This window comes from Dendrobium catenatum, unplaced genomic scaffold, assembly GCF_001605985.2.
Source record: "Dendrobium catenatum unplaced genomic scaffold, ASM160598v2 fragScaff_scaffold_864, whole genome shotgun sequence".
Taxonomy (NCBI): domain Eukaryota; kingdom Viridiplantae; phylum Streptophyta; class Magnoliopsida; order Asparagales; family Orchidaceae; genus Dendrobium; species Dendrobium catenatum.
In genome coordinates this window covers 533413-551986 of record NW_021319326.1, presented here as the reverse complement: position 1 = coordinate 551986, position 18574 = coordinate 533413, and the positions used below count along the sequence as shown (strand labels likewise).

At 32.8% G+C, this 18574-nt stretch overlaps 1 protein-coding gene across 2 annotated transcripts; it reads left to right on the top strand.

The window, feature by feature from the left end:
• The first annotated feature begins 211 nt into the window (after nucleotides 1–211).
• On the top strand, nucleotides 212–17533 carry LOC110096337. 2 transcript variants are annotated; one of them, XM_020822226.2, is made up of 10 exons: nucleotides 212–593; nucleotides 739–863; nucleotides 1646–1932; nucleotides 2013–2087; nucleotides 2200–2258; nucleotides 2362–2497; nucleotides 2975–3071; nucleotides 3242–3308; nucleotides 9910–10008; nucleotides 17391–17533. In XM_020822226.2, the coding sequence occupies exons 3-10, from the start codon at nucleotides 1680–1682 to the stop codon at nucleotides 17490–17492; spliced, it is 888 nt and encodes a 295-aa protein (XP_020677885.1). In that variant the 5' UTR covers nucleotides 212–593; nucleotides 739–863; nucleotides 1646–1679; the 3' UTR covers nucleotides 17493–17533. The 2 variants fall into 2 exon arrangements, with proteins under 2 accessions (XP_020677885.1, XP_020677883.1); XM_020822224.2 differs by lacking the exon at nucleotides 739–863 and having other exon boundaries at nucleotides 213–593.
• Nucleotides 17534–18574: the final 1041 nt, after the last annotated feature.

The following is an 18574-nucleotide window of genomic DNA, read 5'->3' as shown; positions in this document are numbered from 1 at the left end:
TTAATTTCTTAAATTTATTAAACATAGGTAGTGTTAAGAGTTGTCCAAGGTGGTGGGTGGTAGTTTGTGTTTTTTTATTAAAAATTAAAAACCTAATAAAATTATATATTTGATTACTTTTAAAATAATTTGAATAAATAGCTAAAGCTAAAAAAAATAAAAATAAATATATATATGTTAAAAAAAAAGGAATCCTAAATAGTCCCCTTAAATCACAGCAAACTCCGTAAAGAATTATGATGGCCTTTTCAGTCCGAGAGAAGATACGAGCAGTCCAGTGAGCCAACGGCCATCAGCGAGGGCATCTCTTGCTCTCGGCCTCGCTGTACGACTGACTCTTCGTTAAAATGGTCTCTTATGGGCACTATTCAGGCAATGCTAAGTGCTAAACTATCTTTGTCTCTCGGGTCATTGTCGACTCCAGCTAGCGCGCTTCTCTCTTACAACTCACTTTTTTTTATGTCAGCACCGAGGGAACGCTCTTTTCTCAAGGCTTGCTGGGGATCAAGGATCGATTGAACTGGAGGAGGAGGAGATCTCGGGACGGTGGTCAGACCGTCTCGAGCCGATCTCCTTGGATATAAGTTCCATCTGTAATTTTTCTTTAAGCTTACTTTATTCTCACGGGTTTGATTCATTGAATTCTTATTGTTTGATTCATTGAATTCGTGTTTGCTTGATTTCTTTTCCCAAGATGCGATTTTGGCATCTGAGTATGTCGATATTTGTCCGGTACAGGTCTTTGCCTTGAAGATAGCTTGAAAACAAATTATTCAAAGGGACTTTGATGGAAGATTTATTTCTTTGCTATTTGTTGTTTGTTTGGATTTGCTTGACAAAGTCGCAGTCTGTTTACTTGAAAGGTGAGGGATCCTCTTGGTTGTGTTTGGCCTGCTTTCCTTTTTAGGATTGTTTCTTTTGGAGATTTTTCCCGACTTTTTTAGTGCGTGGTTGTATGTTTGATCATTATATTGGATAGAATTTTATGGGGATGCAGTAATCGGTTCTGAGTTTCTCTTTTTTCTGTTATGCCTTTCGGTGGTGGATTGTACTTCTTGGTGGAGATCCTTTGAGCATTGAAGGCTGCGTGCCTTTTTTTTTTGCTGCGTGCCTTCTCTTAGGAAAGGAATAGGCGAAGGTCAACCCTGCTAGATTTAGTCTATGTTTTATGACCTTTTGAGTTGGGGTAGTTTCACGGAGTCTTCTTGACTTTACTTGTGAAGCAATGCCCGTGACTCGCATACTGCTTTGTTGGTTGGCCATTATTCCTTCCACTATTGTGTAGTTGATTTACTTTTGCCGCATGTGATCTTTCTTTGAGCCCAGCTGTTTCATTGAAGGCTTTTGTTTTTCTCATTGATTCGATTCATTCTAAATATTTACATTCAGTATTCCATTGATTTTATGTCTTATTAAGACAATTGGTATTTATTTCTGTATTTGTTACCTCTTTGTTCACCAATTTTGTATGTAGCCAACCTTTATAAAGGTTGTATTCATCTTCCTAAGCTTCCGATTGTTTGTAGCAAACTTTTCTTCTGTAATGTACTCATATCTGCTTTAGATTTCTTGGTTCCATATGGTTTTTCATATAATAGTATCACCTTAAAAGTATAATATGCTAATCATCCTTTTTTTATTGTAGGTTAAGTTGAATTTCTAGAAGTAATTTAAGGAATATGGGATGCTTTATATCTACCCCGAAAGATGCAGTTGAATATAGAAGAAGACCTGGAAAACTTGGAGAGGTGGCTGTATATGTGCCTGGATTGCGCATTCCCAAAAGTATTGATTTTTATCAGCACCTTAATGGTAGCATATCAACTGGTTTGATAGAGCGTCTATCAACTCTGAGAACTCGAGTGATTGTGATGACTGCACAAGAAGCACCAATTGAGACAAAGCCATTGCGAAAGACAGCTACACAACATGGTATGATGTCATCTACAATGAATTTATTGTTTCAATTTGAAGAAGCAAGGAAGTTAATGATGTTTTTCTTATTATTGCAGGAGGTTCTACAATAGCTGACCTTTTGCAGGCTCTTGAAGATTACCTACCAGTCCTACTGGGTTTGGCTAAGGATGGTAGTTTTGATGATATAATGATGACTTACACGAAAATTCTTTCGTCCTTGCAATTATAATACTGTTCATTTTGTTTCCAGCTCCTGACAAATAAATGTTCTATAAATTACAGGAAGTGAGGTCAAATATAAGGTGAAGTTTGTATGGATTAATCAGGAGGATGATGTAGAGGTGGAACAACCAATCTTTTACCCCAATGGTTTTATGACTTTAAAGTTTTCTTTTTTAAATAAAGGAACCGCTTTATTCCTGATACTTATTTTCACTTGTACAGGAAACAACCATGTCAAATGTTTCCTACGAGATATTATCCATCCTTCACTTGATGGCTACACTATGCCTTTCTGAGGCCAATCTCTTACTTCTTCCTAAAGCTTCTGTTGATATTTCTCACTCAAGGACTCCGGAAGGTGTGCTATATGTATTTATAGTTATATTTGTTCTGATCTATTGTTTCAGAAAGTTAAACATATCTTACAACTGCGCATTAGCCTTTCAATTCAAGATAAATATGCTAGTTTTATGTGAAGAAAATAGAAAATGCTCTTTATGCATTGTCATTTTCTTGAGGCAATAGTCTCTCTTCCTTTTGTTAGTATAATTATTTTGAGTATTTCTTCATCTCATTGTGTGCATCATTTAGGATAATTATTTCGAGCATTTCTTCATTTTTATTGTGTTCATCGTAGAAGATGACATGATATTAGCCATAATCTCATAGATTTAGTGGCTTTGAGAATGGCTGTTACCAATCTCATGGTTTAAGTCTTTTCTACATTGAAAAAGAAATTGTCATTATTTCGTTGTGTTATGTCTATTAATGCATTGATATTTCTCTTTTACACTTTGGCATGCTAACATCATTTGTTGTGTGCTCCACATCATAGAGAGTAGACGTGCGGCGATTGATATTCTGTTGAAGGCTGCTGGCTATTTGGAATTTGCTGTTCGGCATGTGCTTCCACAGATCCCTCCAGAAGAAAGGTTTGATATATCATCACAAGCTAATTCTATAGTTTTAGATTATTTAGATGCATGTATTTATGGAGAGTTCATTTAGTATGAAGTGTAGGATAACGTATCTTTTGTGATTGTTTTATTTCTTAGTTTTCAATTTTGCAAATTCATGAACTCTTGCTACTGCCTATCCATAGGAGGAATCTTCCTATAGACTTAGCAGAAGGAAAGCTGCGGGCTCTCTGCATGCAAGCATTGGGTCAGGTAAATTTCATTCTTCAGCTGTTCACAGTTCACCTATAAGCTATCTTACAGCTGTAATCTGTCTGTGCAAAAAATTAGCCTGTAATGAATGAATTCATCTGCTAATTGTTATTTCTGCTAGAATTAGATGGGAATATTCCATGTCTTAACAAAATAGTTGAGCAATTTTTGACGCTGAACAATATTAGCTTTGATATTTGATGATGAGGTAAGTCAAAGTGATTGAGATGAATTTCTGCTAGAGATACATGTTGAAGTTAAAGGGATCTTTAGTGTATATCTTTTGGTCAATGTAAGGGCGTCCTTCATAAGATGGAACTACATGTGCTAGGAAAGAAGGCATGTGCCATACTATGCAGAAATTTCATGTAAAAAATTACTTTAGACAACATAGATAGAGTGATCATTCATAGTTTGAACCAGAATGAGCAAGAAACAGAAAATTGTTATTGATTGGACATTAATTCTATTCTTGTTTTAAAAACTGGTCATGATTTAGATCTTTCACCGACAATGGAGGTCTAAAGTTTGTAGGAGCTTCTCTAGTCATGATGACGAGTGAAATCATTTAGGTAGCAATGCAAACTAAAGGGGCTTGTGGCTCATTTGGGGGCATGCTTTGTGAGTGGTGAAATAGGTGCTATAGTCCCACCTCAATACTTGCAAAACAATTTAGGGAATAACTAAATGAAGCGTAGCTCTTAATTTTGAGTCTCTTGATCGCAACTTGTCTTTTTCATTTTTAAAAGCAGATTGAAACTTTACTTCAGTTTTTGAGAGCTTGATAATTTTTTTCAGTTGGAGGTTATAGTTAGGGGTGAGACCTGCAATGCTTTATGGTGCAGAATGATGGCCATTAAAAGAGAAGCATAATAGTAAGTTAAGTGTTGCAGAGACGAGGATACTCAGGGGGATGAGTGACTTTACTCTTAAAGATAGGATATGAAATGAGCGTATACGTGAAAAGGTTGGAATAGCTCTAGTGGAAGTTAAGATTAGAAAGAGTTGCCTTAGATGGTTTGACCACATAAATGAAGACCTTCCAATGACGAAAAATTATTCTGTGCGGAAGCCGAACCCCGTCCGGATACCTAAGCCCGCGGCTTGGTACCGCGACTCGGTATCACTGATGTGGCTCATTCTGGTTGGTATCTGGATGTAGAGCTGCGTTTGGCGTCCGCACTAATAATCTCTCTCCAATGACTCGGTTAGGAAAGTAGATGTATTAGATTTGACTTGTGTTAAAAAAGGTAGAGGTAGATCTTAAAAAACTTGGTTAGAAAGTATTAAAAATGATCTTTCTCTATTAGATTTAAATTATAATTTGACTCTTAACAAGACATAATGGAGAAAAAAAGATTCATGTAGCTGACCACATGTTGTGGGATAAAAGCTTGATGTTGTTGTTGTTGGAGGTTATAGTTAGGAGTGTCAAAACATAAACCGACCCATCAACTCGACCCGAAAAATCTGGATTTGGGTTGACCCGCCAATTCAATTTTGACCTGTTTAAACTTTTTCCTTAAATTTTTTATCTTTTGATATTATATATATACTAGTTTTATTGCACGTGCATTAAATGCACATGAATAAAAAATTATATTATGAATATTTTAATTATATTATCATTCTTTTAAGAGAAAAAATATTAAGTTTATAAAAGAAAATAAATTCTAAACAGGGGAAGTTATTATTGATGGAAATGACTTTATATAAAAATTTAAACAAAGCTAATTATTAAGTTGAAGATGATTTAGCTTGTTCTCATACTTAATTTTATGTTTTTTTAAAATAGATTCGAATTTATATAAAACATAAGAATGAATTTCAATATATTGTATAAATCAAAATAGAAAAATATTATATATATCCTCATGAGCAATTTTCAATTTTAGTCATTTAGGATGGAAGAAAGAAATATTTCAAATAATATTAAATCAACAACAATATGTACCTACATTAATTTTTTATATAACGTAGGACAAGATCTACTGTTCTGCAGCACTTACTAAATAATATTTAGATTTAAAAGAAAGTAGATAATTAATTTTATGCATCGAAATGAATCTCTATCTAATTAACATGGCGGAGAAAGTGATATCAAGAAATTGAAATATAGCAATTAAGCAAAATTCCTTTTCAATCACATTTATATCATGGCTAGCTATGAACATAACATAGCACCCTTAGATATGATATAAGGTGAGAAAGGAAAGTTTTAAAACTCATCTGAAGCTTTTCCTTCCATAGGTTTCTAATTGAATTGTAGCAATTGGGTGTTGGTACATTAGCACCTTGGTTATAACACCTAACATTGGCATTCAATACATTTGCGTGTATAAAATGCATCTGAATAAAACTTAAAATTACAAGATTAATATTTTAAAATTATAAATAACATTAATTTATTTAAATTTTATTGCTTATAAATAAACATTGAAATAAACAAACTTGGTTAATATTTCAAAAAGAATAATTCATCAGACATTACAGGTTGACACTTCATACTCCACTTCATTGTGCCCTTTTTGGGCTCTCCTGTTAAGCTAGTGCTCTTTAATAGTACCAAAACTCCCGACAACAAAAATTTTTCACTATTATGGTCCTCAAATCTTACACTTCCTGACATACTTATTGCAATGAGCCTGCAAAAGAAATTAAGAAAACTGTTTTTATGCATTTTCAATCTTCATTCATTTCATTTCAATGTTAAGTTTTCATAATATGCTGAATATATTTTGCATGAATTGAATGAGTTGCAAACACCTTACTCTTTAGTGTCTCACTCGCATTAAATTATATGTATGAAAATGTGTGTTTCAAAAAGAAACTTTGACACAACCAAGAAACAAACTGAAAATTTGTTTGCTTCTTTACAAAATTATTAATTAAGTTATTTTAAAAAAATTGGAAATTTTAAGAATAACTTAAGTTTCAAGAAGAAAAAAATATAATGTAATTAAACTATCAACAACATTCTTATTCAATAAATAGCTCAATTTTTGGACCATAAAAAAAATTATTTCAATGAGTATACAGTACATACAAAAATGTTAGGAAATGAACTAAATGTTTCCTTTTAACTATATGGTCAAATAGTGAATTTTAAGTCAAATTAATTATCCATGTATAAGAACAATAAGTTCAGAAATGTTATTTACCAAATCTTCAACACAAAGCAGAAGGAAAAATCCACCTGTACGACCAAAAAAAGGTATTTGAGGCATATAAAAGCCCAAAAGCTCATCTATTTTAAATAAAATAATGAGGAGATATTGATAACAGTAACATTGAATGAAAGGAAGAATCATCGAACTATTACATAGTTATTTATTTATTTTTTTGAGGAAGTTAATTTTTTTTGGGAAGTTATTTACATCTCAAGAATACAAAAGATAAAGCATAAATGCATTGGTAACAAGTGAGATTTAACTTTAGTGGGATTTAGTAAATCTGGTAAATTAGGATTTAGTAAATCTTGAGGCTGTTAAATCCTGAAAACTATTTGATATGACATATTAAATCTTTTAAATCCTATGAAATTATTTGATAATTTATTTTGAGATTTATGCATGTTAGAGATTTAAATGTGAAAAAGATATTTATAAATAAAAAAGTATAATTTAAAAAAAAAATAATGAGTTATGGATTTACAACATGTTAAGTAGAAGTAACTCATTAATTATTATTTACTAGGTGGGAACTCTTCAATCTCATTAATGAGATTACCTAATTTGTGAAGTAGGACATTCCAACCGGTAGATGGGAACTCTTCAATCTCATGGCTTGTTTACCTGGTTTCAAATATATATAATGGAGAAAATGCGATAGTTATCTTGGAGAACCGAACCGTCGTTTGTTGAAAGGGGGTCAGTTCATTAGAAGTTCAGATGACCTATTGAGGAAACGTTATAGAAGTTGAAAACAACGAAATAATTGGAATAAACCTGCGATGCGAGTTGAGTAAATACCGGTAAGAAGAAACGTTAAAGAACTTTAAGAGACTGAAACATTTGGAGAGACAAATTTACCGGAGAATTTGGAGAGACAAATCTACCGGGGAAGATGGTGAGCAAAGCTAGGGCAAGCCGAAGACGGTTCTTTAACGTCTTCAATCTCAAGCGTTCCACCGCGCTGAAGAAGCCATTTTTTAACGTCTAAGTGATAAATCAACCACTTACCACAGTCTAAATGCACGTGAAGAAGACATAAAGGATATCATTTTAGTGAGAATCACTTTTTTTATTATTTGAATTCAAACTACGGTTCTCAAGCATTCAAAATTTCAACAGAGGGAAACCAATCATTAATTAATAGGATAAACGAAGCGTTAATATGATATTAGTTAAACAATGATAAATTAATATATCACATTTACTTTAAATGAAGATATGTTTTTTTTTAATATTCTAAAAAAATAAAAAAGGCTGTCGTGTTATTAATTATTTGAAAGCAGTTTTAAAAACTGGATTTAATTGATTCGAGATGGTTTGAAACTTTTATTGAGTCTTTTGTTGGGTTATTAATTAAGCAGTATTATTATGTTATTAATTGCAAAATAATTATTATATGGATTAAAATTTATTAAATATTTATAATATAATGAAGGGTCAGAATAACACACAAGACATTGGGGCAAACAATTTTTGTCGCCCAACCACCGAAAATGAAGCTTTCAAATTACTTAGACTAGTAAGTTAGGGAGGAATTATTGACATGTTCAAAATCTCATTCTTAAAAAGATTTAGCACTGTATTTTAGTTATTTGAAAATGTAAAATTAGAGTTAAACTAATGAAAAACTGACAAAAAATTTAGTTATTTGAAACTTACAAAACTGATTTCATCAGGAGTTCAATAGTGTTCAGATTTATGCTTGTTTTGCTTATTTGCATGACGATATCAATCTTTGTAGTCTTGTTGACTTTGAACTAATACTGGATAGCGGTTCAAGAAAACCTAATGCATCTCTCTTGAAGCATGTGGTATTTATAAATATAATGTTATACTCCACCTATCAATTGGGATACAAAAATTATGAATATTATTTTCAGGTGTATTTTGCACTTTGTGCTTACAGATGCTTAATACCCTTGATTATTTATGTACCATTTAAGTTAAAAAAAAGTTTAAAAATCATTGGTTACGATAACTACTTGGTCAATTATCTAACAATATTGAATAATACTTCATATTCTTCGTACAAGAAATTATCAAATCGAAAAAAAAAAATTTGATGTGCTTGCCTATCTTATAGTTGAGTAATGCCATTGGCCTTGATTTTTAAAAGATAGTTCAAAACCAAGGTCCTTAGGAATCACTAATTTTGTATCTTTAAATATAAAGCCATCATAAAACTTTAATATCTTTGTTACTACATATTATTGTATGATAGATAAAGATCAACCATGTCTGTTCTCATTTTGTTGTACTCTATAGTTAAAATATGCGAGGTAAATGTTTTTTGTAAGCCCATCATTAAAACTAGTGGCATACTTGATTAGGATTTTAATCAGGACTCTGACTATTTATGCTAATTGGCTATTCATGGTATTTTAACGCAATATGCTGCTGTAGTGGTTGGTTTTACTATAGCAATAATAATAATAATGGTTTGCTTGAGTTTTTGGTTTAATTTAATTTGATTGAAATTATTTTTTTATAGCAATGATTAGCCTTTGGCAACTATTTATATTTATTAAGGTTTAGTTTTATATAAGGTTCTAATTGCTTCTTTGGGGGTTGCGATCTTCATTGTTCGCTTATGACGTTTTGCTATTAATTATGGAGATGCTTTATAACGGACAGTCAAAATCATGTACTAGAAAATCATATTATGGAGTGTTTGAGGTAAATAAATAAAGCTATAACAAGAAAGATTACATTAAATATATCTATGTGATTAAAAAATGAATGTGTGATAAAACTTGAAAGAAAGAATGAGAGTATTTATATTAGAAAAATGATGGGAATAGCACTATAGCACCTTTTGTAGATGTGATATTAAAAATGATTTGAGCTCATACAAAGGAGAGTAAAGGATTATGAAGGAAAAATGGAAGATCAAAATTTAGCATGCCAAGAAGTTATGCAAATGATTTATGTAAAATAGTGTAAGCACCTCATGTATCACTCAACAAAAATGAATGGAGGAGAATCAACAAAGCTGTCTTCATTGCACTCGAGTAGTTGTGAGAAGGCTAATGATTATGACAATGTTGTATGGCATGCTTTTATAATCTTTTCCATGATGTATTAACTATAGTAATTTATGTGGATGGAAAAAAAATAACAATGCATTGTTTTATTTCTTTTTATTAAAGTTAAAGCTTAAAAGAGTCAAATGCATGTCATTATTTTTTTAAAAAATTGCTTGTCTTTGCCTTTTTTTAATTTAGTCTTAAAATCTTTTGTCTTTATTGCCCTTTTTTTTACTAACTTTGCTCGTCATCTTATCTTTTTCTGTGTTATGAATGTATTCTTTGATTTCAATTATAAAAATAATTTTCTAATAATTATATGTGGATCCTTTGAAGCAGTTAGAAGTTTCTGACAAAGTAGTTCATACATTTTTATTTTTAGAGTTCCTCTTTGTTTTGCAGGGAGTTGATCTTCAACTTGGTTTGGCAATTGATAGTCCCAAGGCCACATTAGCAGTGAAAAGAAGGTTAGCTTGTGAGATGGTCAAATGCTGGCAGCAGGTAACTGCTTTGTTCTTCATAACTGAATTCATCTTCCGTTCCAAATGTAGCTCTATTCTGCCTGTGTTTATTGAAAATGGGTTGCCATTCTTCATGTAAAAGTCACCTTTCAGTAGAGAGCTTACGTTTGGTTTTTAACCTCCTCCATAAGATGGAGAGAATTAAACAAAATAGGAATTTCTACGTTAGTAAGAATTTATTAATTTTGACAGTTTTTTAAATTCTAGCAATCCTTGGGCTTAATTAACCTTATTGCAATAATTACAATCGTCTAGTGGCTTACTCTTCTGTGGTAGGACCTTCAACATTCTCCTTCTTATTTATAATTCTGAGCCGTGGGATTTTTTCTTATTGAAAGAGATATTTTTCTTTTCTCAAGTATAATAGATATTGCACTAGCTTTAAGGACATTAAGAATTGGAACAATAGTTAATTCTATCTGAAGTTTTTCCTAAAGCCATACAGCATATTTCATTAAGACAGTTAGACCATTCCATTACACATAAATGATGCCTTAACATGTATCTGATTCTAACCTAAAACAAGTTTTCTGCCTATTTTCCTCTTATTATTTAAAATGGTAACAAAGCCTTGCTGATGTGTCTCACACAATCCTCACTCATTGACACAACCCCCAATCCCTTCACTGCCAACGATGGCTTATTCTCACTGTTTTTTCCTAATATTCACCCATAATCTTTGTCATTGCTTGGATGACTCTCATTTCTACATCTACTTTTGCTCCATCACCACTGATCATTGCCACACCACTTACGGTTCACCACTCAAGTAGATCTAGCATAATTGTTGCACTTCTTATTGAGAAAATGTATGAATCATCATATATGGATAAATATAGACTGGTATGTCCACTTTATAATATCTTAGTATCTTTTATTAGTAGTGGACATTATTTTATATCCAATAATAGCTTTTGAAATAAGATGAGCGTGACAATTTGAGAATTATGTAGATGATATGCTAAATGTGAAGCTCCATGGAGGAGCTGGAAAGAGAGAAGATGCCAAAGCATTCATGGAAAGGTCATGGTATAAAATCAAATAAAATGCATTATAGACTAATATCCGAACTTACTTGAATGTTCATCTTATAATCATTTGCCTAAATTCATTGCTTGGTTTTATATGGTCCCCAAATTTATTATTTGGTTTTATATGATCTTACTTTTTAATAATTCTTAAGGCTTATGTAGGAAACTTTATAGAATTTAGATGGACTATTACCTTATCATTTGATTTGAATTTCACATATCTTATGCTTAAATCATTGATAAACTTATAATTGTCATAACTAACAATCAATTTTCTATGAAAACTTCATGTAAGTCATACAAATTGCTATTGAATGATACAATATGATGTGATGCATGCACTGACAATGCTAAAAATAATAATATATTTTTAATGAATACACAATAACCAATTCCTAGAGTTAGAGATGGTAAAGAAAACTTAAAATATGATGTGTTTATATGGATGGATTACTTAAAAAAAATCAAATGGTTTAAAGATTGGTCATGAAATTAGGGCTGAAATTGAGCCCAAATTGAACTCGACTCAAATCGATTTGGATCGATTTGGGTCCGAGCGGGTCCGATCGAGTTAATTTTGTGAAATTAAGCTTGAATCGACGCCGAATCGCGTCGAATTGAGCTCGACGGGGTTCGATTGGGTTTTAATTGATTTGATTTAATTTTAATTTAATTAAATTGATTTAATTTAATTAAATTGGAGTCTAATTTGAGTCGATTTTGTCTCGACGTCGATCGATCGAGTCGATCGAGCGCGATCGAGCCTAGTCGGGCTCGATCGGGGTCGAGTCGGTGCGAAAATATTCGTCAACAATAATATTTAGGAATTACTTTATTAGTTCTCTTAATTGATTCTACAATTTTAGTAATCATGAATCATGATATGTTAAGCTTCACATTTATGTTAGATAAATTTTCTACTAGAAGTTTAGTTTCATTTATAATCTCATGGAAAATTTCAATTTAAGAATCAAATTATACCTGTTATTCAAATATAGAATCAGGTTCATGAACGTGTTCTAGGGTGGATATAGTTCATAATCAACAAATTTAGATGAAGAATCATATTGTAATCGAAAAAAGATTCAAGATGGTCCCTTGACTCCTTTATGAAAGATCAATATAGTTCCTAACTAAATTAAAATATCATCTTGGTCACTCAACTCCTTAAAGAGAATCAATTTTGATTCCTATTTAAAGACTTAAAGGATTAAAATGGTCTTTTAATATAGTTGAAGACTATTTTGATCATTCATAAAAGTCAATGGACCATTTTGATTATTTTTCTATTGTAATTATAAATCTTGACACATCATCATGGGAATACCCATGCACTGCAGTCTAGGGTCAATTTAAACCATATATGATTCTTGTGTTTGTTTCTATTTTGATAGAGATCATAATGATTTTTTTTGGGGGATATTAAACACAGTAGTGGCAATCTTAACAAAATAATTATAATATTTTTCAATCTTCAACTTAGTGTAACGAATCATCTAATATTTTTGGAGAGTTTGGCTTAATTCATGCTCAATTTCCTACTCAATGCATTTATTCAAACATATAATGACAACAGAGTAATTCAAATGCAAATAATATTTAGCAATAATATCTATAAACCCATCAAATTATCCAATCATAATATAGTTATTTAAAGCTCTTAAATTGATCATTTAGTTTATTTCTATCATCACTGTGACAAATATTGCTCTTTAAATACATGTTTCACATCAACTTATGCAGATTTTATTTCACTTATAGTACTTGGTCAAATAATCTAGCACAACCGCTTATTTTTTTATCTATATCAACCTTTAAGAGACAAACTTAGTGTATCTTTAAAATAAAGTTTTCAAATCATCATTGAAGCTTGAAATTTTTCTAATGCAATAATATTGTTATGAACGTCATAATAATTATGCTGAATTCATCTCGAATCATAATTTATTTCGTTTAAATTGCATATTTTGTTAATTGACCAATTATTTTGTTTGCTCATAGTTGACATTATGATAAACCCTTAAGCTCTGATATCAAATCTGATGCATGTTGTCTAAGTGTCTATGGTTTTTTAATACATATCTAGGATGAGATATTAAAAATCACATGCGCAAGGTCATATTCGCAGTCACAAAATCTTAATTTGGACAAATATTCACTGCTTAAGATGAAATTTTAAAAAAAGTGCAGAATTCACTAAACAATTAACGATAGTCTCATATAAATCTTGCATATAAGTTCAGAAGCATAAAAGAATCAAACGTTTGATCTAAATCTCACACCACAATCGAAAAGATGAAATGGTACCATATATGAAATATTTAATCATACAAAAAAATTGATCGCTAGCTAGAGAATATAAAATAGTGCAAGGAAAAGAAGGCACTAGATGGCAATCCACAAGCCAAATACCAGTATGAGACTGGTAACTTTCTTTAGAAATCTGCAATATTCAGTTTCACCAAACTAGAAAAAATACATCAAACTGCCACTAGAGTAAATTGGAAAATAACCTGTCATCAAAGTAAAATGTTAATGAAATTTTATTTAAATGCCTTAGATGCCCTTTTTTATAATTACAAAATTAGCAAGATGGGATCCACCGGCGCATCTTGAAGAGATAAGTTTAGTTGAAATCCTACAGAGTAGCAATCATAGTTGCAAATCTGATCCACATATACAAGTGCTCGCAGAAACACAATGCAAGGCTACTGATAAGTTTAATAGCCATCTCCACATAGAAGATTGCATCGAACCAAGCAAATTTTAAAGTTATGACTCACTTCACTACCCAAATTAGCAACGAAGCAATGCCTAGAAGATCCAAGCCACAGACCAAGCACAACACAGAGATTAAAGTTTTGTAGTAGCTACAATCCTGCATCAAAGGTTCTTAAACCTGACCCCAAATAGTTGGTATAAAAATGATGATTAGTTTGTTTGAAATGATGCAGTTAGAGTGTTAATTCAGATTAATGTGTTTGGTTTATGATTGATACAACTCAAAATTGTTTGACCCAAACCCCCACTATTTATTGTATGGGTACCCAAACCCGAGTCGACACAAACCTGATTTACCCGAAAGTCCGAAACTGATACCTATGACCCATTTATTATATGGTTTATACATTTTTTTGGTGTCAGCGTGAGGCAATCAAACTGAAATGACTAATTGAGGTGAAAGAGGGTTGCTGACTATTCAAGGAGATGTATTTTAGACCCAAAAAGTAAATAAGTTATTTTTTGGTTGATATCTTTTTTTTTTTTTTGGGTTAACATGAATTCGAACCTAAAATCAAATGGGTTTACATTTTAGACCTGAACTTGACTTTTTTATTAGGGTAAAGTGGTAAACTTAAATTTAAATTTTTAGAGCCGAGTTCATTTCAAATCATTTATTAACACTCCTAAATGCAATTAAAGATCATTATTTTGATTTATTTATTAATCTCTTCACGATAAATCTTGATCTGCTTCAACGGTTGTATTACTTTTGACTTGTTTGCCTTACTAATTTTTAATAAGATCTTGGTTAGCTTAAAAATGCTAAGTGATTTTACTTGATTGGATATGGTAAAAAAAGCAACTAGTTTAAGATGTTCCAACAAGTGATGAACCAATGAAAATCATTGAGAGTAAACAAGAGGATGTTGAAGTTTTTAGGCTGTGTGGAATTCATGGAGTTTGTGTTATGAGAATACCTAAGGAACCCAAAAAACATAGGAGCAATAATATCGGCATATCAATATCATCTATCAATGTGGAAGACAAGATCTTTGGTCTAATTGGGTCAACTATTTCTTCTAAGTAAATCAGGGACCATAAAAATCTTTGATGACGAAATTGTGGGATCTTAACCAGGCCTATAATCATTCCCCCAACATCTGCTTTAAATATAATGTGATAAATTTGAAACCATATATCGAAATTATTACTACCATATATTAAATACTTAATGCCAATTTAATGATTAGCTTTAATTTAAAGCTCTCTCTCGCTATCGAGAGAAATAATTAACCATTGGGGCTTGAGCCTATGAGAAATCTAGAATCAGATTTTAAAATCCTTGCAAAATGAAGGCGAAATCTCTGGGTTGTCTTATCTTCAATCCAGTTTGCTTTTCAAAAATTTAACTTAGAAAACTTTAAAACTCTCTTTGTGGAGGCGGAGGCATAAATTCTCGGAGCCCACAAAGTGCAGCTCATAGATGACAGAGTTTTTTATGTTAAAATCCCAAAAGAAAATATCATGAGACGTGACATAGTTTAAATGATTCCATTGATGTGAGTCTAAGTTACATATGATATCCTTACCTACAATTGGAGAAGGCGTTGATATGTTGTAATAGATATCAATTGAGGAGGATGGCTTCCATGGTGAAAGTTGGAGAAGACTTGGGGCATTAGAGTTCCCTTCAAGTGATTGTTAGTAGTTTGTTTGGTCTTTTTTATTAAAGGAGGGAATATCAAAGATTATCATAAGCCTTAATATCGATCTCAAGCATAGGCGTTGGTGCCATTGTTGAGCATCAACATTTTTTATGTTGACAATGGATAATAAACTTATTTGCGATGGTGAGTGTCCACCTTGTTTACAATGATGTGCATCATTGTTGGTGTCAATGCTAAGCATTGGTCTTGTTGGAGACGATGGGATTTGAGGTTGATTTTGATGGTGAGAGTTGGTATTGTTAGTGTGTGTTATCCTTGTTGGTGGTGGGCGTTGGGCTGACATTGATTGCATGCATAAGCCTTGCTAGCAATGGAGAGCATCAATGTTGTGTCGACAATGTGCATTAGCTTTATTAGAGATAGCAGGACATTGGTGTTGACGACATGCATCAACCTTGTTGGTAATGATGTGCATTGACGATATCATTGGCTTTCTTGATGATAACGTGCATTGATGTTTGTGTCAACGACATGCATCAGCCCTGTTGGCGATGAGGGGCTTTGACATTTTTCGACAAAAGGTGCCGATGGTTGGGAGACTGCAGTTGGCCAATGACTTTTGAGAGTGCGTTAAATGGTGGTGATTATTGGGCAAAGCTCAAGGATTTTTCAAGTTTACGAGTTCTCTCTCATTTTCCTTCATATGTTGAATGAGGATCTATATATAGTTTTTTTGAATAAAATTTTGATTTGTTAGCCAAAATTTTCAAACACTCCATCATATGGCATGTGTTGATCCTTTTTATCATATAAGATTTTTAAGGCATTTAAGTATCTCAATTACATCAAAATTGAGTGATCTAAGGTCATTGGATTCCTCTCACCGAGATGTTTGTTTTGACCATAAGCACACAAGATTCATAGATCATTTGATTCCTCAAATGGTGTTGTGGTATTTACAACTATACTTCTGAGTGCTTGATTTATGATAATTTATATTCATATCAGGACACTTTTAGTGTCGTTGGCTTCAGTCCCATTGAAATATTTGTTTCTACTATAAGTTTGTTGAGAACAGAGTTTAGATGGGCCCAAATTTAATTTGGGACAATTTTGATTCAAATATTGCAGGAAGATTAGTGCTTGAGCGGATGAATTTTCTAATGATATATCAATTTTTATTGTCAGTATTCTTTTTACTCCCATCTAACTATAGATCCCTTCCCACATACATGACCCAAAAAATGAAGTTCATAATGTGTCATCCAGCACTAGACTTATCACTTGCATCCCAATATCACCAAATTGTTTAGCATTTTATATTCTACAAGATTTATATCTTCTCTGCTGTTGTTATTTCAGCATAGGAAGATGAGGGCATGATGCTTGGCTTGTATGTCTGTTTTGTTGGCCTTTGCTTTAATGTTGCCTTCTCAAGTATTCTGTTTTCTGCAGTTTTAATCTTTTACGATCCTCTACTAAGCATTTTGAAATTTTGAAAGCAACTTTTGCATTTTATTTTAAGACCACAACTGTAAGAGAAAATTTAATAAAGTGCTTCATCAATCCATCATATCTGCTGACATAAAATATGTTTTGCTTATGGTTCAGCTGATGATTCCTTCTTATTACCGTTTTAAAATTTCTTCTAAGATATGGTTGCATCCTTATGAGATACTGTCCTAAGACATCCAGTACCTGAGTTTTTCTACAGTGTTATGTGCCATATAAGGCAATCACTGGTACATTACATTAGAATCTTGAATCTCCTTGAATTTGGCTTCTTAGTGCTAACTTTTGGCTCCTATAACTTTTGATTGTTGAGCTGAGCTTAAAGGTGTTTTTTTTCTTTGACTCTAAATTATATGCCCTACTCTTATGTGAAGCTTTAAATTATTCAGCATGTTTTTAATGAACTGATGAATTCCTTATCTACACAGGCCCAGGATCACATCACACAACTTCCTCTCGTTGATGGTTGGGGGCAGAAGCACCGTCTTTTTATTGAGTGGAAATACAATGAAGCAAAGGTGTGTTTATAGTTTACTGAATCCAGCATATTTTACCTCAGAATAATTTTTATTATAGGATGACTAATCAGCACTAACTATCAAGATCTGGTAAGTGGGCAGGAAATGATGCTAGGAGTGAAGTAATTTTAAAGCTAATTCTTTCTCTTGTAGAAATATAGTTTTTTTTCCTCAAAGGTTTCTCTTGAAAGATGGAAAAGTATGCTTACCTCTTGTATTTGCCTCCATCTTTTTTGTTGTTAAATATGTTGGCATAAAATCATTTCTAAAATAAATGAAATATATTAATAACAAGCACAACTGAACTGATGAGGACATCGAAGATCAACGGCTATGATCGTGTCTATTTATTTTGATGTATTTTATTTGTTATTTATACTTTTTCCTTTCTACCCTTACTTGAGGGCTTTGTCTTATATTTGTCCTAGGGGCAATTGTGTCTTTTTATTTTCCTTCATGTGTTTGGCTATTTAAGCCCTCCCCTTCCTCTTGGAAAGGGATGATGATTATTGTTAATAAAAATTTTTGGTTTTGGATCTCTTTGTGAGTTCTAAAGTTCTCTCTGTGAGTTCTCAAGTGAGGAAAGTCTAGGAGAGGCTCAAAGCAATACCCAACAGCCCCTTGGTGGAGCTCTTGGTTTTCTGCCCCATATCTTTTCTTCTCCTCTACTATTTTCCCCACCCACCCACCGACTCACTTGGCCCCCGAAGCCACCGGCCACCTCCACTCACCGCCGACCTCCAGCTGCCAGCGCCCAGCCGCCAGCCTCCAACCGCCAGCATCCATCCGCCGGCTCCCAGCCACCAGCCTCCAGCCGCCGGCATCCAGTCGTCGGACCTCCAGCCACCAGCCTCCTGCCGCCGGCCTTCCCCTTTGCCACCACCCACCCGCAATAACTCCTCCATCCCCTCCATTTTCCCTCGTGGCATTTGATTAGTTTCCTAATTTGGAGAGGTCACTTGGCAGGAGTTTCAAATCCAAACTTCAAATTTGAATTAGGAGTTAAATGCCTCCTCAATTTCTCCCGTCATTAAGGAATTAATCGCAGCTTTAAATCTGAAATTTAAATTCAGATTTAAGGATTAATTCACTTA

Coding starts and splice junctions, on each gene's coding strand:
- LOC110096337 (XM_020822226.2), top strand. CDS start 1,680: ATGGGATGCTTTATATCTACCCCGAAAGATGCAGTTGAATATAGAAGA. Junction 2,498..2,974: donor TCACTCAAGGACTCCGGAAG/GTGTGCTATATG, acceptor TCCACATCATAG/AGAGTAGACGTGCGGCGATT. Junction 3,072..3,241: donor CAGATCCCTCCAGAAGAAAG/GTTTGATATATC, acceptor GCCTATCCATAG/GAGGAATCTTCCTATAGACT.